The sequence below is a fragment of the Toxorhynchites rutilus genome, chromosome 1 (assembly GCF_029784135.1).
Source record: "Toxorhynchites rutilus septentrionalis strain SRP chromosome 1, ASM2978413v1, whole genome shotgun sequence".
Taxonomy (NCBI): Eukaryota; Metazoa; Arthropoda; class Insecta; order Diptera; family Culicidae; genus Toxorhynchites; species Toxorhynchites rutilus.
The window spans coordinates 7,883,700-7,899,741 of NC_073744.1; the positions used below are offsets into that span (position 1 = coordinate 7,883,700).

Consider the following 16,042-nt stretch of genomic DNA (forward strand, 5'->3'; position numbering starts at 1 on the left):
TCTAAACGCTCTAACTGCTAAGTTTTGAATGGTCGGATTTACGGTCTCCTCAACACAGACTTGAAAATCAATGGGTCCGGGGGAATTCGGTTTTACATATATATGCAAGTTGTGAATACTTTTGTACTCCCCTAGAGGCGAATGAACTGAAAAGTTTAAAGCCTCTTTAATCCAACATCATCATCATTTTGTACTCACTTGTCTTTGGCCAGATCGAAATATGTTTTCCTAACACGCACTTCTGGACTGAGAAGCCTGGAAAAGTCGTCATTTAAGATACTAGAGGTGAATGAACTTTCGCGGTTCGAGAACTACGTAAACATGAGAGATGCCATTATTTCAGAGGGAAATAAAAAATACAATGATCGTTCCGTTCACATATTTTGGTAGTCCTAGGCGTAAAAGGATGGTCATCAAATTTACTTGTAACGAAGAACATAATCTGTTACAATGCATGAATTGATCTTATATGACAACTGTTCAATCCTTTCACTTACAAAGCAAATATGTTGAATTCAATTGAATTCGAAAATTGTTTCATTCAATCAATACAATACAAATGCTTACTAAGACAACGGTAGTCCCACGTCAACCTTGCGGTTATATCATAGATATAACCCACCCATTTTTTTTAATATTTCAAATGATCTTACGAAACTCATAATGATATGACTTGTGTGGAATGTATTTTTTTTGTTATCAACTCCAAAAATGTTCATCATAAATTGAAAAATAAAGTGTTGCTAAGTTATAGCTCGCGTGAAGTTTGTTTACAAACAATGTGCGTTCTACATTTAATAATTTTTCCGCAAGTTAAATGTGAACGTCGTGGGCTAGTCCAACTTACCTCTTCCGCCGGTATATCATCTAGATATACATTCACAGAGCACAGTTTTACTAATTTTTCACCCTACTTATGCAACAAGTAGTCCTGAATAAATAGAGGATCGATTCAGTACTGTTTTGACGTAGAAAAACGTCTTTCAGGAAGGGTGCCAATTTAGAAAACAGGTCACGTTTTTATGAAATAAAGTTAACGTTAATAACTATTTTTACTGTGAACGAATTCTCATGATTTGCATACCAATCGAATCGGAAGTTCTCTGAGATTTATTTGATATGCTATACATTACAATTCGCTAATCTCTAAACGGTTTAAATTCATGAAAACTGGAAGAACTTCCTTTTTTCCCATACATTTGTTCTGCCAATTTGTGTGCTAACCCTACCCGTATTTCTAATGCTTATAACTCGAACATTTCTTAACAGATCGGAAAGATGTTTGCATCAGTTGATAGGAAATATTTCTACGCGTCTATCACGATTAATAAAATATTATTTTTCACGAGATGAAAAATTGAATAACTGTAAAATGTCAAGCGTTATATAAACGCAATCAATACGCAACTGCCAAATATTGATTGAACCGATTTACACAGACTTCAAAATCGATGTACCTGTGGTAATCCGCTCTGCAAATATACATGCAAGTCGGGGGTATTTTTATTCCCACTGAGCTGTGTTTCCCTAACACGGACTTCAAAATGAATGTGTCTGGGGAAATCCGCTTTGCAAATACATGCAAGTCGGGGGTATTTTTTAGTGTTGAGTACTTTTGTACTCGCTTGTCGTTGTGCAGACCGGAATATGTTTCCCTAACTTTTAAACTGAGAAACCTGGGAAAATAGTCATTTCAGATACTAGAGGTGGATGAACTTTCGCTGTTCGAGAACTACGCAAACATGAGATGTGCAATATTTTCAGAGGGAAATGTAAAATACAATGATCGTTTGACAATTCTTTCGTTCACATATTTTGGTAGTCCTAGGCATCATATCAAACGTAAAATCATCATTCTTATCAAATTTATATGTAACGAAGAACATAATCTATTGCAAAAATTGCTATGCATTCTAAAATAATATTCGAAGTGGTAAACAAGTGGATTGCATAATATAATTGCGTAGTTCTACGTCGAAAATATGCGGTCGTGTCCTAGATACAACCCCTTACAATTTTTTTTACTAGTGTTGAGAAATTCTCTGATTACTGTCCAGCGTACCGACAGACAATTTGGACCCACAAGAAACAGATACAGAATCAGAACTGCGGTACAGGCAAACACAGGCAGCTATGTTGAACTTAGCGAAGTATATTGAAAACAAACTGTTTAGATCAATAAGTATAATGCTCACCACTTCACTACTCTATGTAAACGCTTCGAAAACGCTGACAAAATAAAATACAATTACGTTATCATGAGTTCTTGAAAATATATTCCTGCTAATGAGTGCACCAAGACAAATAAGACATGATCCATTGATTGGATTTCTGTTCTGACAGAATTGATTTTCAATTTATTATATTGACCTTTCTCTATTCATACCAATGTAGCTTCGATTGACTTATTGCCAAAAACTGGCATATCGTATAATGATATAAATATGCGAGTCGTAAAAATATTTTACGATATTTAAAAAATAATTATTATACTGCATTATTACATACATACAGACATTTGGTCACAGCTGCTTTTGTTGTTGGAAATTATTTTTCCAGTTATCTAACTATTTTAATACAAACAACTTGGGTAATTTCTTGTTTGCATTTGAGATTTATTCCCCAAACTGTGATTCACTTTCCGTTGTGGATTTACTTATGAATTTATTAATTGAATTTAATTGCAAATATTCGTGATACTTGCATTGAATTCCAACCTCTGCAACGTTCGTCTCTTTGCTAATTGATTGTTTATTTATGATTATGTGTATTATTCGGTTCAAATGCCATTTTCAAACGCTGGTTTCGTGTATTGTGTAACTACTATCACTATCAGCATGATGTTGAAAAAAAAGTCTAGCTTCGCAATGATGGCCGTATAGTTCCCCTAATCCACGCTAAATACTCTTTCACATTCGTGTACACACCTGGAATTCCCTCGCGGCCACAGTTTCGGATACCGAAACTGGCAATTCCCGTTACCACCCAGACTCCCTGTTTCCGATCATAATGCATCAGTGGGGAGCCACTGTCCCCCGCGCAAGTATCTTTAGCTTTTCTGCCACCGGCGCAGATTTGAGATCGACGAAGTTCGACGTCCAAATTTCGGTAGATGTCCCTGCACAGATCCGCACCCACAAATGGCAAGACCAGCTTCATCTTCACTGGACTGTTGGACAGATTCACAGACTTGTCAACTAAAGAGAGGTGGGAAATGCATTATTCAACACGTGGTCAGCGAACTGGGATCAGCTCTCACTCACAGAAATCGGTCCTGCCCCATCCGGCGATGCTGAACCGGTTGCCCACCCGCGTTCCACTGTCAAGCGTAATATCCGGAAGACAAATCGGTCGATGAAAGTCGGAATACGGAGCGACCGAATCGATCTGCACCAGCGCTATATCGTGGAGTCGAGCTGCCGAGTCGTGTTTGAATTCCGGATGCACAATGATCTTGCGAGGTCTGCGGTCTATCTTTCCCTCGGCACAATCCAGGAAGCCAGTGTCTATGACGCAGTCCGGATCCGTGAAGATGTTGTACTCCCTTAGGCGCACGAATTTTCTGGAATGGACGTTTTTTGGTGAGCCACAAAATATCTAAGAATGAAACAATTATCTACCTACAGTGGGCTTTGTTGTGTACCGTCGGTTTGGACCGCAACGCAATGGGCGGCTGTCAGCACGAAATTTCTGCTTATCAAAGCCCCACCGCAGTAGTATTGAAGCGTTTCCGACATATCTGCGGCATTAATCATAATAAATCGACGTATTTACCCATATGGAATTTTCAAACAACTCACGATCTTGTCCCAACAGCATTGCCGTCCAAGGAAACTCATCGAGTTCGGCGATCGAGCCACCCCGAATGCGGAACATTGCTGCCGGCTCTCCGCACTGTCCCTTCTCCTCCTGCTCCTCTTGTATGACGGTTTGATACGAGCCCTCCTCGGGACAACAAACCATCGATCCACCGCGCTTTCCACATTGAACACTCTCAATAAACTGGTTCCGATCGACGAAATTCAATGTAGCATCGTTTGCAATTTTCCCGTATGCCGGACAATCATCCGCCTTAATACACGTCCCCCGTTTCGATTCTCCCGGTATCTCACAACCTTGGTGCTTCACTGCATTGAGGACAGGAATTCACATCACACAATCCTTACATCCGCTGCAAGCAGCGTAAAAAGTTCCACAACACAAACCTTCCTGCAACTTCCTCGGCTCGGCTGCGATCGCCAGACAGCATAGCGCTATCAGCGTTACGATCATGACGACGACTCGACTGTAACTGAACGTTTTGGTCCGTACCGTCCGCTGCTGAACCCAACGATCATCGTCGGTCATCGTCAGCAAGTGGCGCCTTTTGTACGCAAACTTCAACACCGACCAAAGCGCCGCGGTCAATTGCGTCGTTCGTCGGGCAGTGAAGCAAAGCAGAAGGAAACAAAAACAAACAGGACCCTGGGCAACGCGTTGGGTGGGGTGATCCCCTTTTCCCACACGTGGCCACAGATTCGCGGAGAGCGAGATTGGAGACTCGCAATCAGCAGATGGTTTGTTCGCCAAGCGATGAGAGCAGAGCGTTCAACAGGTGTTCGGCGCTCTGCTCTCAGTCTTTTCCGAAAGGGTTTTCGAGATGAGAGTACGATCGTTTCGGCGGGAAAGTTGGAAGTAGTGAGTCAGATAGGGGTCCACTTCCGTCTTTAACCCGTAAGTATGGGTATATCACACCCAAGGCGAGCCTAAAGATTTCCTGTGATTTACATGCGCTGATAGCCGAGGACTTGTGTTTTTTTCCTAGTGCGATAGCGGGAAATAAATGATAACCGCAGCGTCGGTATAATAAAATTGTTCAAACGTGATTTGGTCACTTTTATGTTTACGGAAAATCTGCTGCTCCCCGGAATTCGATGACACAAAAGAATAGATAATCCCGAGTGGTTGATTCGTTCCCGGATTGTTTGTATTGTTGTTCAAGAACAGTTAACATTTCCAATAAACGCGGGAAATATATGCAAATTATATTTATTATGTTAAATCGAAAACACGTATGCACGATCAGTTTTAAACAAGAAGAATCAGTGATCTGTCTTTTGATATTAGGCGGTCACTGATTTATCAAATCAACCCTCTCCGACCCGACCCTTTTTAAACTTGGTACCGTCATCCGGGGGCAAATTGATCACCGGGGTGAAATTGATCAAACGTATTATTGAATACAAATATAAATGTTTAGAGGTATTATGGATTTTAATTTTAAACTTTTTTGATCTGACATGTTAAACAATCATCTGAAGGTTATTTTTGTGAATGGCCTTCAACGAATCACTCATTAAATTACATAAAAATTGATATTTTTCTGAATAGCATTTTGTTTCGATTTTTAACTATTGTAAAGAAACATATTTTCAACCCATCAAAACAATATTTGTTGACGCTAAACATATTATCTCACTTCTATTCGATACTTGATGAGTAAAATAAGTAATCAAATATTTGTAATTACTATTCAAACAAGTGAGAAAAAACTATTTTACAAAAAAAGCACCACTAATGACCAGAACCGAATCCCATCACGCGACATATTGAACGTCTTGGTTTGTCAAAACTAGCCCATTGGTGACCATTTTAAGGGTTTTTGGCCACATCAGGGAAATACGAATGGTCTCCGGATGACTTGCAGATCAGTGTTTTAATCGAGTTATGAAAAAGCATGACCACACCTTTAGGTGGATTCAATTAGGATTTTGTATCCTCAAACCCTTGAATTATCATTTAAATGACCGCAGGTGAAGAAAAAATTGATTTTCTATACATTTTTGTGCACATGACACTAGAAAATCCTGAGAAACATAGATTGCGCAATTTCACCTCGATACTATACTACATTTCGAAATTTTCCAAATTAACGCTTAAAATTTTTTTTTGAACAAAACTTTTCATAATGTTTTGTGGTCTTAGCGCCAGTACTGATTTTAAAAATAATTGGATATACATCTAAAAAAAGCATTCGGTAATATTCATATTTTTCTGATAATTGTGATCAATTTGCCCCCGGTTTACGGTACTTATGATGTAAAGTACCTAAAATTACAATGTTCATTATAATATTACCAATTGAAATTACGACTGGTTTTCCAAAGAACGTCTCCAAAATCATTGGTCTATCTTTAACAAAAATCGTAACTCAAAATCCAGATGTCTGATTGAAATAGGGTAGAAGTACCTATTATCGCAATACAGTCAACTCTCCCTTACTCGATGTTCTGTAACTCGATACTTTCTCTAACTCGATGAATTTCATGGAACCCTTGATTTTACAAGCATCCTTCTTTCCATAACTCGATACCTCCCTTACTCGATGGGTTTTGATTCATGGATTTTCACCTCCCAAACTCGATTGATTTTTGCGTACATGTTTTTGTGCGTTATTAAGTATGGAAAACCACGAAAAACAAGAACTGGGTTATATCTGTGATATAACCGTAAGGTGTACGTAGGACTACCGTTGGCTCGGTAATCATTTGTTTGAAATTGCATCTGAATCAATTCTTAATGAATGAATGAATGAATATTTTGAAAGATTGCTGAAAGTTTTCCTTGTTAGTGTGTGGGTGGATGAGTGTAAGTACAGGTCGGACTCGGTTATATATAGTCGACCATTTTATTTCACCAATTATTTTCAAATTCTATACATAATCGAATCTCAAGAAAACAATTTTTCCATTAACGTATGATTGTCGAACATTAATAGAAAAATAGCTTTTTTGTGATTCGATTATGTATTGGATTCGAAAATTAACGTTGAAAGTGAAACTGCGATTATATATAATCGAGTCCGACCTGTATGGAATTGTTATTAACATAAAATTCAACACTTTCGCATTTGTTGGCGGTCCCGAAACGAACCGATGGAATTTGAGTGGCCTTGTAAAAGCAACTGAATACGTTTGATACATGATTCATTTTTGTTTTCGTGAGAAGAACACGATTACTCCATGTGCAGAATAGAAACTGAGGGCGCCAATTCACGGTGAAAATGAAATAAAGTCTATATAACCTTGCATAAAATTCATTTCGTTTTTATCGTTTTAGCGGCAATTTTTCATGACTGTTTCATGCGAAAGCAGAACAGAAACTGATGCGAGTAAAAGTACTCACGCCTTTCATGTGTCCGCTAGTGTTTCCCAAACACTAATGCAAGCGAGCAAAAAAAAAAAACAGCTTGCATGTATTCGCTATGGCGGTTTCTCCAGGTGCCTAGATTTTGCGTCCGTGTTCGGGAACATATTGCGATCACCAATCATCATCAATGAGCTAGATTGTTATGATTTCAATAGCTTGCTTTCAAAGCAATTCTTAAGCTATTGAAACGATTTTTTGGACCAATAAGTGACAATTATATAACTTGTTGACATTTTATCTTTCGAATGAAGTGATAATTATACCACTCCATTCAGCCGGTAAAGAGGTATTAACGCTCAAAACCTTGCAGTCCAGCGTCACTCTCTCTCTCGTGTTTTTGAAACTTGAAACTTATACCCCGGTACAGAAATAAAAGACGTAGTCCTACGTCAAAACCTTTCAAGCAAACGATTAAAACGCTAACCATTGCGCAACATTTGAGCATCATCGAGCAGGTCGAAAAGTTTGGACGGAAGGGTCTGAAGCTGCAAAAGATTTCAGTATTGCACAGAGTACGGTATCAACACTATTCAAGCTTTAAAAAAAATGGTATCGGAAGGGAAAATTGAATCTAGACAAAAAGCATGTAAGGTTGGTCGGAATCGAAAAGCTGGAGCGATCAATGGATATTTGTCTTATGAAGCCAAAAAGAATAATTTACCTCTCTCAGGTTCTATTCTTCGGGAGAAGCCTTGCCAATTTGTCTAGAAACTGGGGATTCTCAACTTTAAAGCACAACCAACATGGACGGAAGCGATAAACTACCAATGCTGGCCAATGGAAAGAGTAAAAACCCACGTTGTTTCATAAAGAAGAAGTCATTACCAGTGATATTCGAGAGCAACACCAAAGCCTGAATGGCCTTAAAACTTTTATATTCGGGAAGGTACAGATGATCGTGTCGAAATTACACCTTTGAACGTTAAATCAAACATGAAGGAAACGTCCGGAATATTGAAATCAACTGAAAATGTACCTGTGAAACTATTTGAACATTTCTTTGTGTTTCACGCAGGAACTGGAAACCCCCAGGCACATTGATTTTGAAGTCCGTATTAAGGAAACACAGCTCGGTTGGAACAAAAATACCCCGTACTTGCATGTATATTTGCTAAGCGGATTCCCACAGGTACATTGATTTTGAAGTCTGTGTTCGGGAAACCGTAAATCGGGCCAATCAAAACTAGGCAGTTAGGGCGATTAGATAACGCTTGACATTTCACAGTTATTCGATTGTTTATCTAATGAAAGTAACATTTTTTTAATTGCGATAGAAGCGTAGAAATATTCCGTATCAATTGATGCAAACATTTTTCCGACTAGTAAGAAAAGTTCGAGTTATAAGCATTTTGAATGTTTCATTTTTTCCTGCATGTTCTGTGTTTAGGTTTTCATGCTAAAGATTATGTGATCATCAAAAGAAAATTTTCATATTGTGAAGCGGGTGTTTTGACTCCCAAGTATTTTATATCTTTCACGCGTTCTAATGTCTCACCGTTTATTTCGAAATTAACGTCAATACTGGAGTTTGCTCCAGAAATGATATTTTGTTTTGCCAACATTTAACTTCAATTGCTTGAATTTGAGCCATCGAGCCAGAGAATGCAAATCTTCGTCTATGTGCTCCGAGGTTTCTTTTATATCCTTAACTGCGATGAACAGGACATTTTTGTATAAAATAAACAAAACGGGCCCTTAAGCACATCCCTGTGGTACACCGAGTGAGTTACCAATGGGATCGGAAACAGAATCGAGAAACGAGCGCTGTTTTGGTATTAGCAAATTGTTGTTATCTAGAAAATGAATCATCTGACCTTTCAGAACAAGGTCTAACAGTTTTTCCAATATGTGCAACATGTTAATAGAGCGGTACTTTTCGGCTTTATCCGTCCCATTAACTTTGGGGATTGGAATCACAAGGGATTCCTCCCAAACCTTTGACACGTGCCCAGTTCGTAGAGATTCATTTATCAGGTCAAGCAGATCGTGTCCAATGACACGAAAACAATCTTGAATCACTTCTGCGTTGACATTATCGGTACCAGCCGATTTTTTCAATGAAAAACAAACACCTTTCAAATCAGCTAAAGTGATAGGTGAAAAACAATCTATTCTGCAATTGATTATAATCGGCTGTATTATTCCGACTGGTTCACTAACCAACTCAATACTTTGGTTGATCAGTAGAACACTATTAACGAAATAACTGTTAAATTTATCTGCAATAATTTGGTCCGACTGTTCTTCTGATCCTCCGAAAACTACGGAACGCGGTATACTATTTTTAAAATTTAGTAATGTTTTTAATATTTTCCATAGTCCTTTGCTACTATTTTGATGTTCCATCGATTTTCTTCTGTATATATTCACATCTAGTCCTTTTCAAGGCCTGTGAATATATGTTTCGCGCCAGAGTGTACATATTCCAATTATTTTCTAAATTGATTCTTACACAAACTTTCTGTACTTTTTGTCTCTTTTGTGTTTGAGGCGCAGAAAGTCCAAAGAGTTCGAATTGCTTAAATCAATATGTTTTCAACTACTAATTTATTCGTACCACTTCCAAAGTATTAGTTAGAACAGCTGCTTTATCAATCAGATGTACAATCGTTGCTTCAAAATCCAGGCTTGCCGACACAAGTTATATGAGAGACCTACCGGAAAAAAATGCCGCCGTTAACTGCCATAAAATGATCCCAACGGTAGTGATCACTTGCCAATCGAAATTTCCATCACCATTGGGTCGAATTCTTCTGAATCTATAAACATGGCATATGACCTCACAAGACACATTGACTGGAAAAAATATGCGGACGCGATTGCTCTAGCCATCAATTCCAAAGATGGTTTACCTCCATTGGAGGAGTATAACTTCCTTTCTCGTTTGATCTATGACAGCGCGGTTCGCGCTCAAACGAAACCCATCCCAGGTTCCACTATTCGTCGAAGGCCTCCCAATCCATGGTGGGATAGCCAATGTTCCAAGCTTTATCAGGATAAATCGAATGCATTTAAAGCTTTTCGGAAAAGTGGAACCATTGAGAATTTTCAAACGTATTTTTCCCTTGAAAATCAATTTAAAAACTTGATCAAAGGGAAAAAACGTGCTTATTGGCGAAATTTCGTGGGAGGTCTGTCACGAGAAACGTCAATGAAAAAATTATGGAAAGTGGCTCGAAACATGAGAAATCGCTCTTCAACGAATGAAAGCGAGGAATATTCACATCGATGGATTTTAAATTTTGCACGGAAGGTATGTCCCGATTCCGTTCCTGTACAAAAAATTGTTCGAGATATTTCACAAGATAGGTGCGATCTTGATTCCGAGTTTTCGATGGTAGAATTCTCTCTTGCTCTCCTTTCATGTAACAATTCTGCTCCGGGATCGGATAGAATTAAGTTCAACTTGCTGAAAAATCTCCCTGATGTGGCGAAACATCGCTTGTTGAACTTATTCAATCGGTTTCTGGAGCATAATATTGTTCCAGATGATTGGAGACAAGTACGAGTTATAGCTATTCAAAAACCCGGAAAACCCGCGTCCGACTTCAATTCGTACCGCCCAATAGCAATGCTGTCTTGTATACGGAAATTGTTGGAGAAAATGATCTTGTTTCGTCTTGATCATTGGGTTGAAACGAATGGCTTACTCTCAGATACACAATATGGGTTCCGCAGGGGCAAGGGGACGAATGATTGTCTTGCGTTGCTTTCTTCAGAAATTCAAATGGCTTACGCCGAAAAAAAACAAATGGCTTCAGTATTCTTGGACATAAAGGGGGCCTTTGATTCTGTTTCAATAGAGGTTTTGTCAGACAAATTACACTCTCGGGGTCTGCCGCCTCTGTTGAATAATATGTTATATAACTTGCTTTGTGAGAAACATTTGAACTTTTCTCACGGAGATTCGGCAGTAAGTCGGGTCTCTTACATGGGACTCCCCCAGGGCTCATGTTTAAGCCCCCTTTTGTACAACTTCTATGTAAGCGACATCGACAATTGCCTTACACAAAATTGCAGCCTAAGACAACTTGCAGATGATGGAGTGGTGTCTGTCGTAGGATCAAACGAATCCGACCTGCAAGGACCCTTACAAGATACTTTGAACAATTTTTCAACCTGGGCCATTGCGCTAGGGATCGAATTCTCCACGGAGAAAACAGAGATGGTGGTTTTTTCTAGGAAGCATAGACCAGCAAAACCAAAGCTTCAACTTTTGGGTAAACCGATCACTCATGCTATGTCATCCAAGTATCTTGGGGTCTGGTTCGACTCCAAATGTACTTGGGGGGCCCATATTAGGTATCTGAGTAAAAAATGCCAACAAAGAATAAACTTTCTCCGTACAATTACCGGCACCTGGTGGGGAGCCCATCCCGAAGATCTTATAATGTTGTATCGAACAACTATTCTCTCAGTGATGGAGTATGGCAGTTTCTGTTTTCAATCAGCTGCCAAAACACACCTCATTAAACTCGAGCAAATTCAGTATCTTTGTCTCCGTATTGCGTTGAGATGTATGCCCTCAACGCATACCATGAGTCTCGAGGTTTTGGCAGGCGTAATCCCACTAAAAGATCGCTTCAATTTAATATCTCTTCGGTTCCTCATCCGGTGTAAGGTTATGAACCCATTGGTGATCGGAGATTTTGAGCAGCTGATCGGGCTAAATTTTCATTCTGGATTCATGACTTCATATCATGAATTCATCTCCATGCAGGTTGATCCTTCTTTGTATATTCCCAACCGTGTTTGTTTTTCTGACTACATCAATTCCTCTGTATTTTTTGATCTGTTCATGAAGGAGAAAATCCATGGAATTCCAGATTATCATCGATCGGGGATCGTTCCTACGATCTTCAATGCAAAGTATGGGCGTATCAATTGTGATAATATGTACTTCACTGATGGGTCCTCTATGAATGAGTCCACAGGATTTGGAGTGTTCAACGAATTTTTTAGCACCTCCCATAGTCTTCAGAATCCTTGCTCAATGTATATTGCTGAATTGGCAGCAATACACTGGGCGCTGGACAGCGTCGCCTCACGACCTGTTGAACACTATTACATTGTAACGGATAGTCTTAGCTCTGTCGAAGCTATCCGTTCAGTGAGGCCGGAAAAGCACTCGCCGTACTTCCTAGAGAGAATACGAGAAATTTTGAGTGCTTTATCCAGACGCTGTTATGTCATTACCTTTGTCTGGGTCCCTTCACATTGCTCAATTCCGGGTAATGAGAAGGCTGACTCATTAGCAAAGGTAGGTGCAATTGAAGGCGAAATTTATCAGCGTCAAATCGCCTTCAATGAATTTTATTCTTTAGTCCGCAAAAATACCATCGTTAACTGGCAACGCAAATGGAACGAAGATGAATTGGGCCGGTGGCTCCACTCAATTATCCCTAAGGTTAGCCTCAATCCGCGGTTCAAAAGTCTGGACTTGAGCCGGGACTTTATTCGCACCTTCTCCCGACTCATGTCCAATCACTGTTCGTTAAACGCGCTACTCTTTCGTTTTGATCTTGCCGACAGCAATATCTGTGCCTGCGGCCAAGGTTACCACGACGTCGAACACGTTGTTTGGTCGTGCGAGGAGTATCTTGTTGCCAGATCGAATTTAGAAAACTCTCTTCGGGCTAGAGGAAGGCAGCCCAATGTGCCGGTGAGAGATGTGTTGGCTGGTTTAGACCTTGATTACATGTCCCAAATATATGTCTTCCTAAAAGTTATCGATCTTCGTGTCTGATTGTCCTTATATCCTTATATTCTCCTTTTCCTTTTCCTTCGCGAGAAATCAAATCCCTTCTTATTAACAATAGAATAAGGTGAAATGTAAAAACATATTAGATATAAGATTAAGGCTTAAGAATTGAGTGTAATGAATGTGAGTGTGAATGTGAGAGTGAACATTGTCAACATATCCTTTTATCCCTTCCTTTTCCTGAAGGAAATATGTCACCCTTCTAAACTCGAGTAGACCGCGAGTAATCGGTTTTCTACACCATTAACATTAGAATTAAGGAAAAATGTTTATATATACTTGTAACAATACAGTCAGGAGTTTGGCTCCTTTAAACTTATGTAACTGAGCCTGTAAAAATAAACGATTTAATAAAAAAAAAAAAACTGCCATAAAATGACGATACCCTGTGGCTCATTGCCACATATATTAGAAGTTTTTCTTTTGCATTCTCCATCTATTATTCCTTCTCATTTTTAACCCTTTGCGGTCGTATTAAGTTTGGGCATGGGTGTCGTAATGGTCGGAATTATTTTTCCTTGAAAAAGCAGTGATACATGCAAGATTATTTTTTTGTGAACTATATATATGTATTGACTCAACAATGTATATTAATGCGATGTTTTTACATAAAAAATATTTTGTCGCTTGAGACACTTATGCGATTATTCAAATAACATGAGACATTTATGCAAACAGTATTTCTGATACTTATGAACAATCTTTTCCATCACATCAAAGTGTTACAATGGCTAAATTTTGCTGTTATGATTTATGTCCCACATTCCTATGCATTCAACGCATTGTGCGTTGTCTTGTGTGGGTGACTACTTTGTTTGATACTGAGTACCGTTATCTATTACTCATAGGAGCACCGTATTGATTTTTTTTCTTATTCTTTAAAAGAGAGACTTTCAGACTCCTGGGCTGGTTCGTCTCTACGAAAAACGGCCTAAAAGAGCCGTGAGATGTATTAAAACATTGAACATATATTTCACAACGTTTGAACAGTTTTAACAAGGAATTCCAATTAAGTTTCCACATGACAAAAATATAAAATCTATACTGACACAAAATCGATTTCCGTTTTGTTTTGTTGCATTCTTCGAATCTTTGGCGAGGGTGTTCACCTCCCATGGCCTCGCGCCAGAGAAGGCAAACCAGCTCCGTTCGAAGATGCCGAGTGTTCAGCGCCGTGTTGATTCGTAAACAGGATCACTAGGCATCAAGCTTCGTTTAGGAAAAGCATAAACTAATACTTGGTTGAGTGAAAATATTAGATTAGCATGGGGTCTTGCTGTGGTTGCTGAGAGCAGACAAACGACCACAAAGAATTAATTTCATCGTCACTATAAATATCTACGTCTTCAAAAAATTCGCTCCCGAAGCTTTTTGCTTCACGGCAAGTCAAGAAATACTGATATAATTCTTCGTCATCCTACTGAAGCTTAAAGGCTGACGATTTTCGCTCAAGGGATATTGATGGATCGGAGTTTAGGAGTAATGATCTGAGCAGAACTTCGCTTGAGTTGACTCGGGATGATTGCCTCGTGTGATTCGAACGGATTTTCCTGATGATTTTATGGGTAGCTTCCAAGGCACTATGGATCAAAAACTTGTGTATGGTCAAAGGCATGTAGTACCAGCTATAAAGAGCTAAGTAGAGTTTCCTTGTTTCCAGCAGCATAGCTTGACATTTTGTAATAACAATTTGCTTGCCGCTGGATATAATTCTCAACATGGTAGAAAATTATATGATGAGATGTACATCTATTCCAGTGATAGTGATATAACCTGGACGGGGATTTTGCCACAACGTTTTCTCTGTTTGAACATCAATTAGTTTGATAGGCATCATACCAATCAAGAATAAGAATTCATCTGTTGCATTTTCTTTTGAAAACTTTTGTTTGTAAGTACTGTGTCACATATTTTGCAAGTTATAATTCTAAGTTTTTTAAACGATGGCTAAAACTTGAATTTTGATGGCATAATCCAACTTCCTCGTTTCTAAAGAGTATCATTAGAGCCTTTTATTAGTAGTTGTGATGCTTTATCTAGTACTTGTTTAGATAGTTTTAGGTACACATAGACAAGTATGAGTGCACTGGACACCTGAAAAAAAAAAGTTTTCCTTCGTTGACTGCAGTCAAAGTCAAAAGAAAGGACCAGTTTGCAGATCTATTGAAGATTTCTTGAGAAAAAATTTTGGTGGTTAGCGTCACACACTATCATGCCGCCGATGGTTCGGGTTCGATTCCCGTTCAGGTCGGGGGTTTTCCGTCAGAGAAGGTTTTCCGATTTGCACTGGTACATGCGTATTCCAGAGCTTGCCACTCAGAATACATTAAAGGTGTGTTATTTGACATACGAAATCTCAACTCTGTATTAATAAAAAAAAATGACGCGAGTTAATACCTACGTTAATACGGCATAAATTCCACTGGGAACGTTAACGCCATTCAAAAAAGAAAAAAGAAGTTTTGATTTTACAAAGAATTTTTCTTTGGTTTTTTTAAAATCTGGTACGGTATTCTCTCGCTGCTAAACAATTATCACTGGTAGACGTGCTGATGTTATGGTTATCTTTATGCGCTTTTACTCACCTCCAATATGTGTACCGAGAACCTTGGAAAAACCCAACATTTCATCCTCCAATCGCGAGGATGAATAGTATAAGCATAGTTTCGCAAGCGAAGCAGATTAGTGCTATCGACACAACTTGACCAATTGCAGTTTTGTTTTATAATAATCATCATGACACGGCAAATGTAGAAAATTGTTGATACATACTACAACTATGTCACGTTCTGTTGTGTGTACCAAAATCAGCGCAACGTAAAAACATCGTTATATGTAGAAATGTTCGCGGAAATCCCTGAAATTTGTTGTCGTTCATAGCCATCACCTGGGATGTACCCGTGGGAAAGAAGGCTAAGCTTCACCGAACCCATAGCGTGTGGAACTCAATCACTGTGTCAACGAAACGACGTGATGGGTTAAGCAGAACCGAAAATTGGACGCGTTCTTCCAGACGAGACGAAATTCTACGCGACACTTGATGAGACTGGCCATCCTGTGCGCATGTTCGTAAACATCAATCATTGATCGTTA

At 39.0% G+C, this 16,042-nt stretch overlaps 1 protein-coding gene across 1 annotated transcript; it reads right to left on the reverse strand.

The window, feature by feature from the left end:
- Positions 1-1,250: 1,250 nt before the first annotated feature.
- On the reverse strand, positions 1,251-16,007 carry LOC129769901 (CLIP domain-containing serine protease B8-like). The gene is made up of 6 exons (XM_055772438.1): positions 15,535-16,007; positions 4,206-4,800; positions 3,801-4,127; positions 3,625-3,739; positions 3,264-3,562; positions 1,251-3,197 (listed from the first exon to the last, which is right to left on the reverse strand). The coding sequence occupies exons 2-6, from the start codon at positions 4,345-4,347 to the stop codon at positions 2,857-2,859; spliced, it is 1,224 nt and encodes a 407-aa protein (XP_055628413.1). The 5' UTR covers positions 4,348-4,800; positions 15,535-16,007; the 3' UTR covers positions 1,251-2,856.
- Between the last annotated feature and the right edge of the window lie 35 nt (positions 16,008-16,042).

Bases quoted from the DNA above. Each gene is read 5' to 3' on its own strand.
- LOC129769901 (XM_055772438.1), bottom strand. From the start codon at position 4,347: ATGACCGACGATGATCGTTGGGTTCAGCAGCGGACGGTACGGACCAAA. The intron at 4,128-4,205 runs GTTTGTGTTGTG...TCCTCAATGCAG, and splicing joins GCCGAGGAAGTTGCAGGAAG to TGAAGCACCAAGGTTGTGAG. The intron at 3,563-3,624 runs GTAGGTAGATAA...CGTCCATTCCAG, and splicing joins GGTACACAACAAAGCCCACT to AAAATTCGTGCGCCTAAGGG.